The 21103-nt window shown below is 40.1% G+C and overlaps 1 protein-coding gene across 3 annotated transcripts in view; it reads left to right on the top strand.

Annotated features, from left to right (window-relative positions):
* cfap70 (cilia and flagella associated protein 70) overlaps positions 1-21103 on the top strand; it is an 86881-nt gene that overhangs the window by 63173 nt on the left and 2605 nt on the right. For all 3 annotated transcript variants that reach the window (XM_063057471.1, XM_063057469.1, XM_063057470.1), the window contains 6 exons: positions 394-560; positions 3836-3988; positions 7806-7976; positions 9459-9548; positions 11580-11681; positions 12864-12911. In XM_063057471.1, coding sequence (XP_062913541.1) covers positions 394-560; positions 3836-3988; positions 7806-7976; positions 9459-9548; positions 11580-11681; positions 12864-12911 — 731 coding nt within the window. The remainder of the gene's footprint in view (positions 1-393; positions 561-3835; positions 3989-7805; positions 7977-9458; positions 9549-11579; positions 11682-12863; positions 12912-21103) is intronic.

The raw sequence follows: 21103 nt of genomic DNA, 5'->3' as shown, positions 1-21103 counted from the left end.
ATTGAACAAGGGGGAATAAAACAGTGTTGAGGTATGCAGAAATGAGTTCAGTGGGGCAGGAGCAAGCTGAGACAATGGGTCTACCTGGACAGGCAGGTTTGTGGATCTTGGGTAGGAGGTAGAAACGGGAAGTGCAGGGTGTGGGAACTATAAGGTTGGTAGCAGTGGATGGGAGATCCCCTGAGCTGATAAAGTTGGTGATGGTGTGTGAGACAATGGCCTGGTGCTCCTTAGTGGGGTCATGGTCGAGGGGTAAATAAGAGGAGGTATCTGCGAAAATCTATTCTGTGGTTCAAACAACTTCAAGAATACTGAATGTTGCTCCAACTTCAAAACAAATACTCATGAAGAATTTAAAGTAGTAGATTTAAAAAATTGTTTTATCTTTTACAGAAACAAAACAAAACACTGTTCCCATTGGCAGTCCCTTGATAACAAAGCAACAAAAACCTGTACCCATTCCAGTGGCTAAACAGCCACCAAAAGGGACTACTTCTGACTTTACAAGAAGTATTTACATGCAGACAGCAATGTTTCTGTTGGAGGTTAATGCATTGCAGGTTAGTTTTAATTGTTCCTTCAGGAAAGCTTTCTTGTAATATGGCATATTATTACATTTTGGAAATAGGTGTGTATTGAATTGTCATCGTTACAGAGACAGAATGGTTTGAAGCATGGAGGCAACCAAAATTTTTTAAAATGTATTCAGAATGAGAAAGTAGCCTTTACAAGTTCCCAGTGATTACCACATTTGCTGCATCCTCTCACTGAATGAACTTCCAGTGCAGCATTGTTTAAGTCTCAAAATACAAGTTGGGCCTTGTACAGTGTCATGTATGATACTCAAGGCAATTCCAGAAAGAGCCAGTGATCTTAACAAGCAAAAAGTGAAACTTGCTGTTCATAATTAGATAAAGATGAATCAACGAAAAATTTTGTATGAATGAATTTGTCATAGGAAGCTGTAGGATCTTATATAAGATGATGATCACTTTTAGTCTGCTTAAGATGAAAGTTCAAATTAGTGTGTGTGTATGTGTATATATTTTTTTTTCACAGGGAATAATTTGTGGACCCTTTGCAACTACCTGGTTTTCTGCATTAGTTACTCATAAAATATAGTGTGATCTTCATCTAAGTCACAATAATAGACAAACACAATCCGCCTAAACTATTACCACACAAACAATTGTGCTTCTTCTCGTCAATTCTGAAAAACAATCACAGTCTAGATTCAAAAAAAATGTGAACCTCTGGGGTAAATCCTTCTACAAAAGCTATTTGGAGTCATATGATCCAATCAATGAGATGACATTGGAGGTGTGGATTGTTGAGGTGCCCTGCCCTATAAAAAAGACACATAAAGTCAGCTTACTGCTCTTCTCAAGAAAGATCTGTTTATATATACTATGCCTCGATCAAAACAACTTTCAGAGGACTTTAGAAGAAGAATTGTAGAGATGCATGAAGCTGGAAAAGGTTTCAAAAGCATTTCTAAAGTTCATTGCAAGAGAAATTGTCTACAAATGGAGGAAATTCAGTACTGTTGCTACTCTCCGTAGGAGTGGGCGCCCTGCAAAATTCACACCAAGAGCACATTGTGTAATGCTGAAGGCAGTGAAAAAGAACCCAAAGGTAACAGCAAAGAACTTGCAGAAATCTCTAGAACTTGCTAAAGTCTCTGTTCATATATCCGCTGTAAGAAACACACTGAACAAGAATGGAGTTCATGGACGGACACCACAGAGGAAATCACTGCTCTCAAAAAAAATATTGCTGTACGTCTCAAGTTTGCAAAAGACGCTTCTGGGAAAATGTTCTGTGGACAGACAAGACAAAAGTTGAACTTTTTGGCAGAAATGCACACCGCTATGTTTGGAGGGAAAAGGGCACACACTCACACCAAAGCCTCATTCCAACTGTGGGGCACGGTGGAAGGAGCATCAATGGTTTGGAACTGCTTTGCTGCCTCTGGGCCTGGACAGTTTGCAATCACTGAGGGAACAATGAATTCAAAATTGTGTCAAGACATTTTACAGGAAAATGCCAGGGTAGCAGTTCATCACCTGAAGCTGAATAGAAGTTCGATAATGCAAAAAGACAATGATCTGAAAAACAAGAGTAAATCAGCAACAGAATGGTTTAAAAAGAAGAAAATTTGTGTTTTGGAATGGCCAAGTTGAAGTCCATACCTTAACCCAGTTGAGATGCATTTAGGAACATAGAAAACCTACAGCACCATACAGGCCCTTCAGCCCACAATGCTGTGCTGAACATGTACTTATTTTAGAAATTACCGAGGGTTACCCATAGCCCTCTATTTTTCTAAGCTCCATGTACCTGTCCAGGAGTCTCTTAAAAGACCCTATTGTATCTGCCTCCACCATTGTCGCTAGCAGTCCATTTCATGCGCATCTTCATGCAAGATATCCAGTAATACTGATGAACTGAAACAGTTTTGTATAGAGGAATGGTCTAAAATTCCTCTTAACTATTGTGCAAGTCTGATCAGCAGCTACAGGAAACGTTTGGTGGAGGTTATTGCTACTAAAGGGGGTTCTACCAGTTATAAGTACCAGGGTTCACATACTTTTTTCCAGCCTGACTATGAATGATTAAACAATGTGTTCAATAAAGACAAGAAAAGTCAAATCTTTTGTTATTAGTTGGGCAGATTGTGTTTGTCTATTATTGTGGCTTAGATGAAGATCAGACCATATTTTATGAGTGATTAATGCAGAAAACCAGGTTCAGAAAGGGTTCAGAAACCTTTTCTTGCAACTGTATAGATATAAAACTGTATATATCTTTAGTGAGCAGTGTCTCAGAACGGCAGTGTCCATTATTAAGGACCTCCAGGGCCCAGGGCATGCCATTTTCTCACTGTTACCATCAGGTAGGAGATACAGAAGCCTGAAGGCACACACTCAGCGATTCAGGAACAGCTTCTTCCCCTCTGCCATCCAATTCCTAAATGGACATTGAATCTTTGGGCATTACCTCACTTTTTTTTTAATATACAGTATTTCTGTTGCACATTTAAAAAAATTTATTCAATATATGTAATTGATTTACTTGTTTTTTTTAATTATTATTTTTATTTTTATTTTTATTATTTTTTTTCTCTGCTAGATTATATATTGCATTGAACTACTGCTGCTAAGTTAACAAATTTCACATCGCACACCAGTGATAACAAATCTGATTCTGATTCTGATATACACACACACTATACAAATGTACTGTATAGTGTTTATACCTAATAAATATTTACAAAAATTTATGTTTAAAATTAGATAGTTATTTGGAAATTTGAAGAACTAAGATTCAATAATCCAGACCTTAAGAGAAAAAAGTTCAACTTTACTTGCTCAGCAAGTGTACAGCAGCTACTTGTTGGATTACTATTAGTCTAATTTTTTCCCATGGAGGTTTTTTTAAAGTGGGAAATTGGAGAAATTCAGCACCTTGTAATTTTCCACTTTCCAATTAGCTCCTTTAGCCGCTTCTAGGCCTCTTCCAAAGCTAATGGTTTTGAGGGTCTCCAAGTATTAATCATGTTCTATTTCCTTTCAATATTGTACCGTAAGTATGTCTGAGTCTATTTTCAGGAAGTGTATAAATCCTGTGATCTCTGCCTTAACTTATCATTCTAATTGATCAACAAGGTGGTTTATCGACCAGTGAATCCTTAATAGAGCTTCATTAATGCATTATTTTCAATGAATTTATCTGGTTCTTTTGTTCTCTCTCTTCAAGAAACTTACCAAATTTAGATTTGCACTCATGTTGTAGAGCCAAAGTCAACTCCTGAAATCTTTTTTATTGTTATTAGTTTGTATCAAGAGCTTTGGCACATGAGCTGATTTGCAGCGAAAGTGGGTTAAGTTGTGAATATCACGTGGTTCTTGCTCGACTTCATATGCAGCAGGGGGAATTTGGAAAAGCAGAAGTATGTCTTGCAGAAGCAGAACGTATCAATCATCAGGTATGAGTTCAGATAGTAAATTAAAGTGGACTGAAAATCTCTCTCTGTTCTGGAGCAACACAGTGCTGCACAATACTCCAGTCCACCCTGTTGTTTCTCATGCTCCTCTTCCTTTCTCATTATTACGTAGAACGGGAGCTTGGTCATTCGTGGGCCCATTTATCAGCTCAAGGTTTTTTGCTATAAAGCATAAACCAATATCCCAAAAATGTGTGTGGATCTGAGACAAAATGCAATTTACAGACTCAAGAACTACATATACATAATTATTTTAAGTGATACTCTGTTCCAATGCATTATTGGCAATTTTCACATGGGAATGGGGGAGGTGGTGGGAGCTATCCAAATGAGCAGCAGACATCTTTGTTGGAATTTGTGTTGGTCATTCAGTTTCTTGAGTCTGTTATATAAGAACTTACAAAAATGGGGATAAATCATGTGGCCCTTTAGGCAAGCTCCACTACTTAATATGGCCACAGCAGATCTAATCTGATCATAATCTTTGACTTCATTGACTCAGCCTTCTTGACTCTCTCAGAGAATTCCAAAGATTCACAAAGTCCTGAGAGATGAAATTTCCCTCTAGCTGCTGATTTAAAGGGCTTACCTCTTACTTTGAAAGTATGCTTTGTTGTTTCAAACCCCCACAAGTAAACATTTCAGCATTTACCATTAGAAGTCACATTAGAATTGGCGTTTTTATAAACTGACCTCTTCTTCTTCCACACCCAGTAACTATTAGCTCAACATGTTCAATCTTCCCTCATAAGACAACTATTTATTTCCAGGAATCAGAACCTCAAACAAGAGAAAATTTGCAGATGCTGGAAATCCAAGCAGCACACATAAAATGCTGGAGGAACTCAGCAGGCCAGGCAGCATCTATGGAAGAAGTATATCGAAGTTTCGGGCTGAGACTAGCCCTGCTGAAGGGTCTGCCCTGAAAGGTCGACTACTTTTTCCACGGATGCTGCCTGGCCTGCTGAGTTCCTCCAGTATTTTGTGTGTGTTGCTAATCAGAATCTCTGCCATATTCCTTCTTATACAATATCTACTACCCCAGGTGCCTGTACTATGTAGAGGTACAGCAAACTTTCAAACACCAGCCTCTTGATTATAAAGGACAACTGTCCATTTGTCTTCTTTCTATTCTACTATTGGCTTACATAATCATTCATAGCTCAACTCCTTTTAATCATCCTTATATCTGAAAATCCAACACCTAACAAAGATCTATCCACTTCACTCTTAAATTTTAATGGATCAAACATCCACAACCTTTTTTTGGATCATGTTACAAAATTTCACTGCCTTTTATATGGAGCTGTGCTTACTCATTTTTGTAAAAGTCTGATGATTCTAATTTTCTACTCTGTCTGGTTTCCTCAATAATTGAAATTATTTTCTCAGGCCGGCTGGTGGCGCAATGACATTGGCACCGGACCTGGGAGCGGAGGTTCCCGAGTTTGAAACTAGTCAGGTCCGCTCCCGAGTACGCTTTGCATCCGTGCCGGGTTGAGAGTTGAGATCGCAACTTGACCTCGTAAAATAAAGGGAAAATACTGTGAAAATGTCTGTGTGAGGAGTGGCTCACCACACAGTCTCTCTCTCGCTCCGCACAGAAACATAGAAGCATAGAAAATAGGTGCAGGAGTAGGCCATTCGGCCCTTCGAGCCTGCACCGCCGTTCAGCACGATCATGGCTGATCATCCAACTCAGAACCCTGTACCTGCCTTCTCTCCATACCCCCTGATCCCTTTAGCCACAAGGGCCTTATCTAACTCCCTCTTAAGTATAGCCAATGAACTGGCCTCAACTGTTTCCTGTGGCAGAGAATTCCACAGATGCACCACTCTCTGTGTGAAGAAGTTTTTCCTCATCTGGGTCCTAAAAGGCTTCCCCTTTATCCTTAAACTGTGACCCCTTGTTCTGGACTTCCCCAACATCGGGAGCAATCTTCCTACATCTAGCCTGTCCAATCCCTTTAGAATTTTATACGTTTCAATAAGATCCCCCCTCAATCTTCTAAATTCCAGAGGGTATAAGCCTAGCCGATCCAGTCTTTCATCATATGAAAGTCCTGCCATCCCAGGAATCAATCTGGTGAACCTTCTTTGTATCCCCTCTATGGCAAGAATGTCTTTCCTCAGATTAGGGGACCAAAACTGCACACAGTACTCCAGGTGTGGTCTCACCAAGGCCTTGTACAACTGCAGTAGTACCTCCCTGCTCCTGTACTCGAATCCACTTGCTATGAATGCCAGCATACCATTTGCCTTTTTCACCGCCTGCTGTACCTGCATGCCCACTTTCAATGACTGATGTACAATGACACCCAGGTCTTGTTGCACCTCCCCTTTTCCTAATCGGCCACCATTCAGATAATAATCTGTTTTCCTGTTCTTGCCACCAAAGTGGATAACCTCACATTTATCCACATTAAATTGCATCTGCCATGAATTTGCCCACTCACCTAACCTATCCAGTCACCTGCATCCTCTTAGCATTCTCCTCACAGCTAACACTGCCACCCAGCTTCGTGTCATCCGCAAACTTGGAGGTGCTGCATTTAATTCCCTCGCCTAAGTCATTAATATATATTGTAAACAACTGGGGTCCCAGCACTGAGCCTTGCGGTCCCCCACTCGTCACTGCCTGCCATTCTGAAAAGGTCCCATTTATTCCCACTCCTTGCTTCCTGTCTGCCAACCAATTCTCTATCCACATGAATACCATACCACCAATACCGTGTGCTTTAAGTTTGCACACTAATCTCCTGTGTGGGACCTTGTCAAAAACCTTTTGAAAATCCAAATATACCACATCCACTGGTTCTCCCCTATCCACTCTACCAGTTACATCCTCAAAAGATTCTATGAGATTTGTCAGACATGATTTTCCTTTCACAAATCCATGCTGACTTCATCTGATGATTTCACCGCTTTCCAAATGTGCTGTTTCCAAATTTCCAAATTTCCAAATTGTACATTTCCAAATTTTGAACATTTCCAAATGTACATCTTTGATAACTGACTCTAGCATTTTCCCCACCACTGATGTCAGGCTTACTGGTCTATAATTCCCCGGTTTCTCTCTCCTTCCTTTTTTAAAAAGCGGGGTTACATTAGCCACCCTCCAATCCTCTGGAACTAATCCAGAATCTAAAGAGTTTTGAAAAATTATCACTAATGCATCCACTATTTCTTGTGCTACTTCCTTAAGCACTCTGGGATGCAGACCATCTGGCCTGGGGGATTTATCTGCCTTCAATCCCTTCAATTTACCTAACACCACTTTCCTACTAACATGTATTTCCCTCAGTTCCTCCATCTCACTAGACCCTCGGTCCCCTACTATTTCCGGAAGATTATTTATGTCCTCCTTAGTGAAGACAGAACCAAAGTAGTTATTCAATTGGTCTGCCATGTCCTTGTTCCCCATGATCAATTCACCTGTTTCTGACTAAGGGACCTACATTTGTCTGAACCAATCTTTTTCTTTTCACATATCTATAAAAGCTTTTACAGTCAGTTTTTATGTTCCCTGCCGGCTTTCTCTCATAATCTTTTTTCCCTTTCCTAATTAAGCCCTTTGTCCTCCTCTGCTGGACTCTGAATTTCTCCCAGTCCTCAGGTGTGCCGCTTTTTCTGGCTAATTTGTATGTTTCTTCTTTGGAATTTGCAAGTCAGTGTTTTTGAGAATGGTTCTAACGTTCTTTAATGGTTTACATTGTAGAAAATTAACCAGTTCCTCACATTATATTTTTTCTCTTTTAGAAGTTGCGATCTTAATTTCTCAATAAATTTATTATTTCAGAATCCAGACCTGTGGGCTTTATTAGGACATTTAAGCTACATGAAAGAAGACTATGCCAAGGCTAAAGAACTTTATGCACGCACGCTGTGTTACGTAAATGATGCATTTGACATGCATGCCATCTGCTTAAGACTAGGATCCATGTATCTGCTGGAAAACGAGATTGAGTCTGTAAGAACAATTTAATAGTCAATCAGCTTCACTGAGAATTTAAGTGAATGGGAATCAATAAAATTAAATTAGTTCGCTGAATGGATTCAAATATTACTCTTTTTATTTTTCTTTATTTTTGATATTTTAACACAAGGGTGGCATTGTTACAATGGAGTTGCTTTTCTAATGCAAACAGCATAATTAATTAAAATTAGTATTTATCATACTTATTATATTGCTGAAAGGTTAAACTTGTAATGATTTTTCAGTAAATTTATAGCAACCTAATCTGCAGTAGTTCTTTAAAGGTAAAACATACATCGATCACATATTAATGATGATAGGTGATTCATAATAATGTAATTCAACATACGAGGGGTGATTGATAAGTTCATGGCCTAAGGTAGAAGGAGTCAATTTTAGAAAGCCTAGCACATTTATTTTTCCTACATTTACAAACTTAGTCCTGCGGTCGTGGAGCATACAGATCCCTTCTTTGTAGAAGTTGGCATCTTGGACCTCCAGAAGTGGTCGACAGCAGGGGTGATTGATAAGAGTTGAACTGCACGTGCAAATAACGAGAGCGGTATAACTTATCTCCTTCTACCCTAGGCCACGAACTTATCAATCACCCCTGCTATGGACCACCTGGAGGTCCAAGACACTCTCGTTACATGCACGTGCAGTTCAACTCTTTGAGTGATAATGCAGAAAGTTTGAAGTTAATAACTCATCTCCTTCTACCTTAGGCCACAAACTTATCAATCACCCCTTGGACATAGAAAGCTCTTCAATTTAGGAAATTCCATTTTAAATTTGTTCGTATATATTTGTCTTCCTTGTTATGTCTGTAAATCTCTTAATATTAATTTCAAAATGAGCATGGCCTTTTTTGCACTATAATACTTCTATCATGTTCAGGACTTTTCAAAAGTCATGATGGAGTAATAGTAAAGATATACCTGGAAGTAAATAATGCAGCTTGAATTCTTTATTTGTAACCAAAAAGCATCTTCTAGCTGAAAGAGGTAAAGTAATCACTGTTCCCTGTGCAGGGCCTTCAGTTTATTCACCTTCATCCTCTATAAGTGGCCCATCAATTAATTTTTATGACTGTTAATATTATTAAAGTATAATGTACAGGTATTTACTCTGCCATAACAATGCACATACACTGATTTCTCTGTCATCAAATGTACAGATTTAAAGTGAATGTTTTTAGTTTTCACCAGTTATGGCACTTTCTTGGAGCTCCATAGTGTTGTCTTATCCTGATGTACACTGTCAGACTTCTGCTTCTTTCTTTGCGTCTATCCCTGACAAGCACTGGTTTCAATGTGAATACCACTTACTCTTACTGCTTAGAACTTCTCCTCAACTTTGATGTAACCCATCTTTCAAACTCCACTATTACTTCCAAACCTCCCCTTTCCCATCCTTTTCTCACTATGAACCATCTTTTAACCCAAAAATAGTTATTGTTTTTGCTTTGTTTTTCAGTATAAATCGGCAAAATCTGTCTACCTCTTTGCCTCTCAGAGAGCACCATCCTGCTTGACTTGGCTAGGAGTTGGCATTGCCTGCTATAGGGTAAGAGTACCGATGTGAATTATTTTAGATTTGGAGCTGCCTCAGTCTCAGCACTAGGGGAAATGGCATCCCTAATTCACATCAGGGAACTGGATTCAGAAACTCAGCTCAAAATGGGCAAAGTTTTCTTTCATGCCAATACAGAAGGGCAGAGGAACTGAGGATGGACATCTCACCTTTGTCCATCCTGTCTCAAGTAGGATGGACAAAATGGTGAATGGTGTTAGTAGGTACATATACCTAAGCTGACTATTAAGGAAATATTGGAACTTTCCAGTTCTAACATCAACAGTCTCAAATCTTCCTATTTTAATTTCTACCTGTCATATTTGGTCATTTATTTCATTCAAATCCCTTTACATTTGATTTTTCCTTCTTATTTATAATTACTTGGAAAATAACTAAATAATTTAATGAAATAAACAACAAAAATAAAATAATGTTCATATAGATTAGATTAGATTATGAGAAGAGTCCTCTTTTATTGTCATTTTGAAATGCATACATGCATTATGAAATGATACAATGTTTCTCCGGAGTGATATCACAGAAAACAGGACAGACCAAAAGACTAACACTGACAGAACCACATAATTATAACATATAGTTACAGCAGTGCAGAACAATACCATAATTTGATAAAGAACAGACCATGGGCACAGTAAAAAAAAAGTCTCAAGCCTGTATATTCACTATTTTTCCTATCCAGGTTCAAAACTATGTTCTGAGAATTTAATTTTTAGTCAGTTTAGCAATGTTCTAAATGTGTTGATAAATTGCCCATAATAGTTTACAATTAAACATCCCTCTAATGTGCATATAAACAGTGTCCTTAACATAGAAAAGTATTTTGGGAATAAATCAGACAGGAATAGACACCCAGCCAAAGAAGAGGTGACCAATTGTTTGTACTGTACAAATATGAGTTTTAGTGAGGGTGACACAATAATGTCAGCTTTTAAGAGAGGAGGCAGATGAGAGCCCACTGGGAAAATGTACAATAGTGTCAACTTTTAAGAGAGGTAAAAACTTGAGGGACATATAGTTAGTACCAAATTACATGCAACCCCAAACTGTGGGGGGAGAAACTGTAGAGTATGCAAATACTTAAGAATATCAAAAAACAAAGACAAAAGAGTGACTGGAACATGGGCCTGAATAGAGCAGAGGGTAACTTTTAAACTGCAGAACTTAGTATATGCATTTCAGTGTAAACAATGCCATATCATATACATAGGGGAGGCAGGCAACAGCCTAAGAGTTAGATTGACAGGGCACCTCAGTAATATTGCAAGGTAAGGCCAGGTCAGACCTGTTAGCAGATATTTTCCAGCAGCATGGGATCCAGTCTTTGGAGATCCTGGCCTGGAAACGCTCTCTCCCTGCCAGGCTCCACTCTCCCCTCCAGGCCCTCACCTCCAACCCCAACCCTATCTTTAGCCCCAACTTCCACAACTATCTAGTGGCCCACACACCCACGAACCTGGTCTACATCCCTCAAATCTGAACACTCTACAATCCACCCCCAACACCAACCATAAGCAGTTACATCCCACCCGCACTAACCCTTACCATATTCATAACCCTAAACCTTAAGATAGATGTGGGAAGGAGCAAGATCCCAATAAAAGCAAGTAGTGTTGGACCAGGTTAATGGTGTGGGCCAGATCAAAGTAACAGAGTGAATCTCCAGTAACAAGCTCAAGAAACATAAGAGTGATAATTTTAGATGGCTATACCCGGTGATTAAAAATAATCTATTCAGGATATGATAACATTGATTTGTATTTGAAGATCATTACAATGATGCATTTGCACAGGAGAGAACTATTGGAAGGAAAATTAATAAAAGTTAAATGAGCAACTTGAAATTAAAGTTGAAATGAAGTGAAGTAATCTTTTAAAAGAATTCATGTTCTACTGGATTAGAAGGGCACCTGAGGTCAATTATCTTCAGTTTTTGTTAGATCTTTATAGACGTTTTTAATAGTATGATTAAGATTAATTCTATTCTTTCTTATACACTCTCAGCTTAATGAATTGACGGATGCTGAGGATGCTCTTTGTGAAGCAAATATCCTGTGTAACTCTAATGCAGAAGTCTGGGGCTATCTCACATTAGTATGCCTAAAGGTACTGAAGATATTTAAAAACAGAAATAATTTCATATCGTGGCAGAATTAATTTTATTTTCATCTCCAAAGTATTGAAATTTCACACCTCAGTTGATCAATAAAAAACACAGGGTGGTGTACTATACTGAGCCATGGACTTGCTAGACCAACCAATATGTTTTTGTGTCTGTGAGTAGAGGTTTGACATTCCATTGTTGTGCGATTTTGTCGCAATTTTGACTCTGCCAGCTTCTTTAATATATGCAAATTGACTGCAATGTTTGGGAACTGGGGAATGGTCTGTGAACCCAAGGATATGAAATTCAATGTAAATTTAACTTTTATTTGACATGTTCCCTTCTTAACCAGGGAAGTTTACCTCATTGCCTTTCGTGGCAACAAGTGAACTTGTGAACACTGGTTAGGATTATGTTGGTAAGAATATGAAATGCATATCAGCTGTGGGTATGGAGTGAGCCCTAAATCCTTGGAACTGTGTTTGAACAGCTATCTTTAGAAGAAAAGGGAGAAGCTATGAGTATCTTCCTTTACAGAATATCAAAATCTTTATTGGTTTGATATTTTCATCTAATCTTTTTTTAATTAGATGAAATAGAATGTTCCAGAAGGAGACATTTTATTTACTTTAGGTTTAATTCTACTTTGACAATACAAAATATTCATATCCTACAGTTCATACTTCTATTTTTCAGCAAACAACTGAACATAAATTCTAATAAATCTTCAGTTAGAAGTGCAGTCTTCCATTGCAATTAATAGAAATAAAAATAAAACGGGCTCAGTGTCTACCCAAGTAATGGAAGGGAAAATTACACACAAAAAACTGGAGGAACTCAGCAGGGCAGGCAGCAATTAGGAAACATCAACTGTACTCTTTTCCTGGATGCTGCCTGGCATGCTGAGTCCCTTCAGCATTTTGTGTGTGTGGCTCAGATTTCCAACATCTGCAGATTTTCTCTTGTTTGTGAAGGGAAAATTATCCCATTTCAAAATATATCTTAATTCTTCTAATTGAACTTCTTGGTAGAGTAATAAGAAGATTAAAACAGATCAAATATGAATAAATTTTTCTGCACCTTATTTGAAAATAATGCAATGGAAACATTTAGTGCAGTCAAAAATACTATCAAACGTGTCCGAATGTGATTATATTAATTTAATTCATGTTTCATTATTTCAGACAGGGAGAAAATTGGAAGCAGAGCAGACCTATAAATATGCATCAAAGGTTAGTTTCCTCATCAATCTTGTTTTGATTTACCCATTCAATACCAATTGTTCTGAAGGTTCTATTATATAATAATAGAGGGTTGTGCTAAGAAGATGAGTTGAGGTGGAAAGCTGCCTGACAGGTGCAGAGGGACGTCTGAAGATATTGAGACTTTTGGGACAGAAATTAATGTTGCTTTCTGTGAAGACAATTATTGTGGTAATCAATGTGTGGAACTACAGGAAGTATGCAAGGTCTTAAGGGAACACTTTTATGTTTATATACTGTGGAGATGGACATGGAAGTTGTTGCGTTCAAAGGAGGTAACAATGAATACTGGGGAACGTCAACGTAACAAAGGAGGAGATGTTGGAGCTCTTGACATGCCTTAAGTTGGATAAATGTCCTGGGCGTGACCAGGTGTACCCCAGAATGTTATGGCAAACAAGGGAGGATATTGCTGGGGTCCTGGTAGATAGTTTCGTATCTTTATTAGCCATGGGTGAGGTATCAAAATATTGGAGGATAGCTGATGTTTTGACTTTAAGAAGAGCAGCAAGGATAATCCAGGTAATTACAGCTAGTGAGCAGTGGTGGGAAAGTTATTGGAAGAACTTCTGAGAGACAGAATATATCTGCATTTAGAAAGTCAAGTGTTGAGTCGGGATAGTCAGCATAGGTTTGTGCATGGGAAATCATGTCTCATGATTTTGGTTAAGCTTTTCAAAGAACTGACCAAGAGGTTTGATGAGGACAAGGCATTAGACATCCTCATGGACTTCAGAGAGGCCTTTGACAAGGTCCTGCATGATAGAACATTAAACACGTGGGATTCGATGTGAGTCAACCCATTAGATATAAAGTTGGCTTGGTAATGGAAGGTAGAGGGTTGTATTGGAAGACTAAAATTTTCAGACTGGAGGTCTATGACCAGTGATGTGCTGCAACAGGGGTCCCCTGTTATTTGCCATATAAATAAGACCATAAGACATAGGAGCAGAATTAGGCTATTCAGCTCATAGAGTCTACTCTGCCATTCCATCCTAACTGATCCTGGATCCCATCCAAATTCGTACACCTGCCTTCTCGCCATATCCTTTAATGCCCTGACCAATCAGGAAACTATCAACGTCCACTTTAAATATACTCATGGACTTAGCCTCCACCGTAGTCTGTGGCAGAGCATTCCACAGATTCACTTTTCTCTGGCTAAAATAAATCCCCCTTAACTCTGTTCTAAAAGGTCGCCCTCAATTTTGAGGCTGTGCCCTCTAGTTCTGGATACCCCCACCACAGGAAACATCTTCTCCACATCCACCTTATCTAGTCCTTTCAACATTTGGTGGGCTTCAATGAGATCCCCCTGCATTCTTCTAAACTCCAGTGAGTACGGGCTCAAAGCTGCCAAATGCTCCTCATATGTTAACCCTTTCATTCCCAGAATAATCTTCTTGAACCCTCTCTGGACTCTGTCCAATGACAACACATCCTTTCTTGATATGGGCGTTCAAAACTGTTGACAATACTCCAATTGTGGCCTGGCCAGTGTCTCATAAAGCCTCCGCATTATCTCCTTGCTTTTATATTGTATTCCCCTTGAAATAAATGCCAACGTTGCATTTGCCCCAGATTCAACCTGTAAATTAATCCTCTGGAAATCTTGCACAAGGATTCCTAAGTCCCTTTGCACCTCTGATGTTTGAATTTTCTCTCCATTTAGATAATAGTCTGCACTATTATTCCCTTTACCAAAATTCATTATCATACATTTCCCAGCATTGTATTCCATCTGCCACTGTTTTGCCCATTCTTCCAATTTGTCTAAGTCCTGCTTCAATCACATCGTTTCTTCAGTACTACTTATGCCTCCACCTATCTTCATATCATCTGAAGACTTTGCCACAAAGCCATTAATTCCATTATCTCAATCATTGACAAGCAATGTGAAAAGTAGCGGTCCCAGTACTGACCCCTGAGGAACACCACTAGTCACCAACAGCCAACCAGAAAAGGCCCCCTTTATTCCCACTCACCGCATCCTGCCTGTCAGCCATTCCTCTATCCATGCCGGTATCTTTCCTGTAACCCCATAGGAATTTATCTTGTTAAGCAGCCTCATGTGTGGCATCTTATCAAATGCCTTTTAAGAATCCAAGTAAATCACATTCACTGCCTCTCCATTGTTCACCTTGCTTGTTACTTCCTCGAAGAACTCTTAACAGATTTGTCAAGCAATATTTCCCTTTACAGAAACCATGCTGACTTTGACTTATTTTATCATTAGTCTCCAAGTACACCAAAATCTCATCCTTAATAATGGACTCCAAAACTTTTCCAACCACTGAAGTTCGGCTAATTGGCCGATAATTTCCTTTCTTTTGCTTTCCTCCCTTCTTAAAGAGTGGACTGACTTTTGCAATTTTCCAGTCCTCTGGGACCATGCCAGAATCAAGAGATTCTTGAAAGATCATGACCAATGCTTCCATTATCTCTTCAGTAACCTCTCTCAGGACTCTGGGATGTAGTCCATCTGGTCCAGGTGACTTATCCACCTTGAGACCTTTGAGTTTGCTTAGCACTTTTTCCTTTGTAATAGTAATAGCACTCACTCCTGCTCCCTGACACTCACGGACCTCTGGCACAATGCTAGAGTCTTCCACAATGAACACTGATGCAAAGCACCCATTAAGCTCATCTGCCATTTCTTTGTCGTCCATCACTTTTCCAGCCCAGCATCATTTTCCAGTGGTCCAACATCAACTCTCACCTTCCTTTTACTCTTTATATGACTGAAAAAACTTTTAGTATCCAGCCATTTGAGAACAACTTCTTCTGTGAGACATATCTATCCTGTGCCTTGTGAACTATTCCCAGAAACTTCAACCACCTCTGTTCTCTCGTCATCCCTGCCAGTATCCTCCTCCAATCCACCTGAGCAAGCTCCTCTCTCATGCCTCTGTCATTCCCTTTATTCCATTGCGATACTGATACATGTAACTTATGCTTTTCCCTCTCAAATTGCAGTATGAATTCAATCATATTATGCTCACTGTCTCCTAAGGGTTCCTTTACATTAAGCTCCCTAATAAAAACTGAGTTATTACACAACAACCAATCTAAGATAGCCTTTCCCTGAGTAGGCTCAAGCATAAGCTGCTCTAAAAGGCCATCTCATAGGCATTCAACAAATTTCCTCTCCTGCGATCCGACACCAACCTGATTTTCCCAATCCCCTTGCATATTGAAGTCCCCCATTACTATTGCAACATTACCCTTAATATGCCGTTTCCAGCTCCCTTTCCAATCTCAACCCCACTTCTTGGCTACTATTTGGAAGTCTATATATTTGATTCCCATAATGTTTTTTTTTACCCTTGCAGTTCCTTAATTCCACCCACAAAGATTCAACACTCTCTGACCCTATATTACCTCTTTCTAAAGATGTAATTCCATCTCTTACCAATAGAACCACAATACTATCTATGCCTTCCTGCCTGTCCTTTTGATACAAAGTATATCCTTTGATGTTAAACTCCCAGTGATGGCTGCCTTTTAGACACTATTCAGTGATGCCCACAATGTCATACCAACCAATCTCTAATTGTGCCATGAGTTTGTCCACCTTATTCCAAATGCTACACACATTTAAATACAGCACCTTCTGTCCTGCATTTTTTGCCCTTATAAATTTTGCCTCCGTGGTACAATTTAACTCTTTGCTCTCTCTGCATTTATCTCCCATCATTGGCTTGTCCTTCCTTACATTAATATTACACCGATTATCTACTTGTAAGCCTGCTGACTCATCATCAGCTCTATCATACTGGTTCTCACCCCTACTATATTTGTTTAAACCACTTGGATGAGAAAGTAAGTGGCACATTGGTGATTAAGTGAACTGTGAAGAAGATTATTTGAGGTTACAACTGCATTTAGAATAACAAGGGAATTATAGAAGAAAATAATTTTGGACAAGCACAAAGTGATGCGTTTTGGTAAGTTGGAGTATTATGTACAGTACTGGTTGCCAAAATACAGGGAAGTTGTGATGAACCTGGAAAGATTGCCAAAAAGATTGGCAAGGGTGTTACCTGGATTGGAGGGTTTTGAGTTATAAAGAGAGATTGGATGGGCGGAGTCTGTTTTCACTTGAACAACGGAGGCTGAGAACTGACATGATAAAATTATGAGGATCATAGATAGTCAAACTCTGTTTTCTGAGGTAGGTGGTGTCTAAAACTAGAGATTAAAAGTTTAAAATGAAGATGGATTTAAAAGGGATATGAGGAGTAAGTTTTCACATAAAGAGCAGTTGGTTTCTGGAATGAATTGCCACAGGAAGTGATGGAACCAGGAAGAGTATCTGGACAGGTACTTGAATAAGGAAAGGATGAAGGGATATGGAGTTAATGTAGGCAAGTGGGATTAGTTTAGACAGCTTGATGGTCAGCATAGACATTGTAGGCTGAAGGGTCTGTTTCTATGTTGTACATCTCCGTTTTCAATCAATGTCATCTATCTTGGAATATCATTTCTGAAGAGTTTGGAAAAAGTGCAACTTTGATGTGAAAGATCTTGCATGAAGATTAAATCATGATAATGCTATGGTAGACTCTCATTTTGACTTTATTTTTGAAATTGATATTTGTCTTTGGGCTTGTATGTTCTGTGTTTTTGCTCATTCCTTCTCAGTTTTTGTTTGGTGTGGGGGGGGTTCGGGGATCAATGGTCTTGTTACGCATTTGTTGGGTTTTTTGTGGGGGATTTGAGTGTTGATGTTCTTATTGCATTTTTGTGCAGGGAGGGGCATTTGGGACTTGATAGAAACATAGCAAAACTACAGCACAATACAGGCCCTTCGGCCCACAATGCTGTACTGAACGTGTCCTTATGTTAGAAATTACCCAGCGTTACCCACAGCCCTCTATTTTTCTAAGCTTCATGTGCCAGTCCAGGAGCCCCTTAAAAGAACCTATCTGCCTCCACCATCATTGCCAGCAGCCCAATCCACTCACTTGCCATTCTCTGCTTAAAAAACTTACCCCTGACACCTCCTCTGTACCTACTTCCAAGCACCTTAAGACTGTCCCCTCTCATGCTAGCCATTTCAGCCTGAGAAGAATCCCCTGACTATCCACAGGATCAATGCCTCTCATCATCTTATACGCCTGTAGCAGGTCACCTCTCATCCTCCGTCGCTCCAAGGAGAAAAGGCCAAGTTCACTCAACCTATATTCTGATAAGGCATGCCTCCCAATCCTTGTAAATTTCCTCTGCACCCTTTCTATAGTTTCCACATCCCTTCTATAGTGAGGCGACCAGACTGAGCACAGTACTCCAAGTGGGGTCCGACCAGGGTCCTATATAGCTGTAACATTATCTCTCAGCTCTTAAACTCAATTCCACGGTTGATGAAGGCCAATGCACCATATGCCTTCTTAACCAGAGTCAACCTGCGCAGCAGCTTTGAGTGTCCTATGAACTCGGCCCCCCAACATCATTCTGATCCTCCACACTGCCAGGAGTCTTACCATTAACACTATATTCTGCCATCATATTTGACCTACCAAAATGAACCACCTCACACTTATCTGGGTTGAACTCCATCTGCCACTTCTCAGCCCAGTTTTGCATCCTATCAACGTCCCGTTGTTAACTCTGACAGCTCTCTGCACTGTCCACAACACCCCCAACCTTTGTGTCATCAGCAAATTTACTAACCCATCCCTCCACTTCCTCATCCAGGTCATTTATAAAAATCACATAGAGAAGGGGTCCCAGAACAGATCACTGAGGCACACCACTGGTCACTGACCTCCATGCAGAATATGACCTGTCTACAACCACCCTTTGCCTTCTGTGGGCAAGCCAATTCTGGATCCACAAAGCAAGGTCCCCTTAGATCCAATGCCGCCTTACTTTTTCAATAAGCCTTACATGGAGTACCTTATCAAATGCCTTGCTAAAATCCATATTCACTACATCTACTGCTCAACCTTCATCAACGTGTTTAGTCACATCCCCAAGAAGTTCAATCAGGCTTGTAAGGCATGACCTGCCTTTGACAAAGCCATGCTGACTATTCCTAATCATATTATGCCTCTCCAAATGTTCATAAATCCTGCCTCTCAGGATCTTTTCCATCAACTTACCAACCACTGAAGTAAGACTCACTGGTCTATAATTTCCTGGGCTACCTCCGCTCCCTTTCTTGAATAAGGGAACAATGTCTGCAACCCTCCAATCCTCCAGAACCTCCCCCATCCCCATTGATGATGCAAAGATCAATTCCAGAGGCTCAGCAATCTCCTCCCTCACCTCCCAGCGTAGCCTGGGGTACATCTCTTCCAGTCCCAGAGACTTATCCAATTTGATGCTTTCCGAAAGCTCTAGCATATCCTTTTTCTTAATGTCTGTATCCTCAAGCTTTTCAAACTGCTGTAAGCCATCCTTACAATTGCCAAGATCCTTTTCTGTAGTGAATACTGAAGTAAAATATTCATTAAGTACCTCAGCTATCTCCTCTGGTTCCATACACACTTTTCCACTGTCACACTTGATTGGTCCTATTCTCTCACGTCTTATCCTCTTTCTCTTTACATACTTGTAGAATGCCTTGGGGTTTCCCTTAATCCTGCTCAGCAAAACCTTCTCATGGCCCCTTCTGGTTCTCTGAATTTCATTCTTAAGCTCCTTCCTACTAGCCTTATAATCTTCTAGATCTCTATCATTACCTAGTTTTTTGAACTTTTCATAAGCTTTTCTTTTCTTCTTGACTAGATTTTCAACAGCCTTTGTACACCACGGTTCCTATGCCCTACCATCCTTTCCCTGTCTCATTGGAATGTACCTATGCAGAACTCCACACAAACATTTGCCACATTTCTGCCGTAAATTTCCCTAAGAACATCTGTTCCCAATTTATGGTTTCAAGTTCCTCCCTGATAGCTTCATATTTCCCCTTACTCCAATTAAACAATTTCCTAACTTGTCTGTTCCTATCCCTCTCCAATGCTATAGTCATAGTCATAGTCATACTTTATTGATCCTGGGGGAAATTGGTTTTCGTTACAGTTGCACCATAGATAATAAATAGTAATAGAACCATAAATAGTTAAATAGTAATATGTAAATTATGCCAGTAAATTATGAAATAAGTCCAGGACCAGCCTATTGGCTCAGGGTGTCTGACCCTCCAAGGGAGGAGTTGTAAAGTTTGATGGCCACAGGCAGGAATGACTTCCTATGACACTCTGTGCTGCATCTCGGTGGAATGAGTCTCTGGCTGATGTACTCCTGTGCCCACCCAGTACATTATGTAGTGGATGGGAGACATTGACCAAGATGGCATGCAACTTGGACAGCATCCTCTTTTCAGACACCACCGTGAGAGAGTCCAGTTCCATCCCCACAACATCACTGGCCTTACGAATGAGCTTGTTGATTCTGTTGGTGTCTGCTACCCTCAGCCTGCTGCCCCAGCACACAACAGCAAACATGATAGCACTGGCCATCACAGACTCGTAGAACATCCTCAGCACCGTCCGGCAGATGTTAAAGGACCTCACTCTCCTCAGGAAATAGAGATGGCTCTGTCCCTTCTTGTAGACAGCCTCAGTGTTCTTTGACCAGTCCAGTTTATTGTCAATTCGTATCCCCAGGTATTTGTAATCCTCCACCATGTCCACACTGACCCCCTGGATGGAAACAGGGGTCTCCGGTACCTTAGCTCTCCTCAGGTCTACCACCAGCTCCTTAGTCTTTTTCACATTAGGCTGCAGATAATTCTGCTCACACCATGTGACAAAGTTTCCTACCGTAGCCCTGTACTCAGCGTCATCTTCCTTGCTGATGCATCCAACTATAGCAGAGTCATCCGAAAACTCCTGAAGCTGACAAGACTCTGTGCAGTACTTGAAGTCCGAGGTGTAAAATGGTGAAGAGAAAGGGAGACAAGACAGTCCCCTGTGGAGCCCCAGTGCTGCTGATCACTCTGTTGGACACACAATGTTGCAAACACACATACTGTGGTCTGCTAGTCAGCTAATCAAGAATCCATGACACCAGGGAAGCATCCACCTGCATCGCTGTCAGCTTCTCCCCCAGCAGAGCAGGGCGGATGGTATTGAACGCACTGGAGAAGTCAAAAAACATGACCCTCACAGTGCTTGCTGGCTTGTCCAGGTGGGCGTAGACACGGTTCAGCAGGT

The sequence above is a fragment of the Mobula hypostoma genome, chromosome 9 (assembly GCF_963921235.1).
Source record: "Mobula hypostoma chromosome 9, sMobHyp1.1, whole genome shotgun sequence".
Lineage (NCBI taxonomy): Eukaryota > Metazoa > Chordata > Chondrichthyes > Myliobatiformes > Myliobatidae > Mobula > Mobula hypostoma.
The sequence above is the reverse complement of the archived record's forward strand: the minus strand, read 5'-3'. Positions and strand labels throughout refer to the sequence as shown.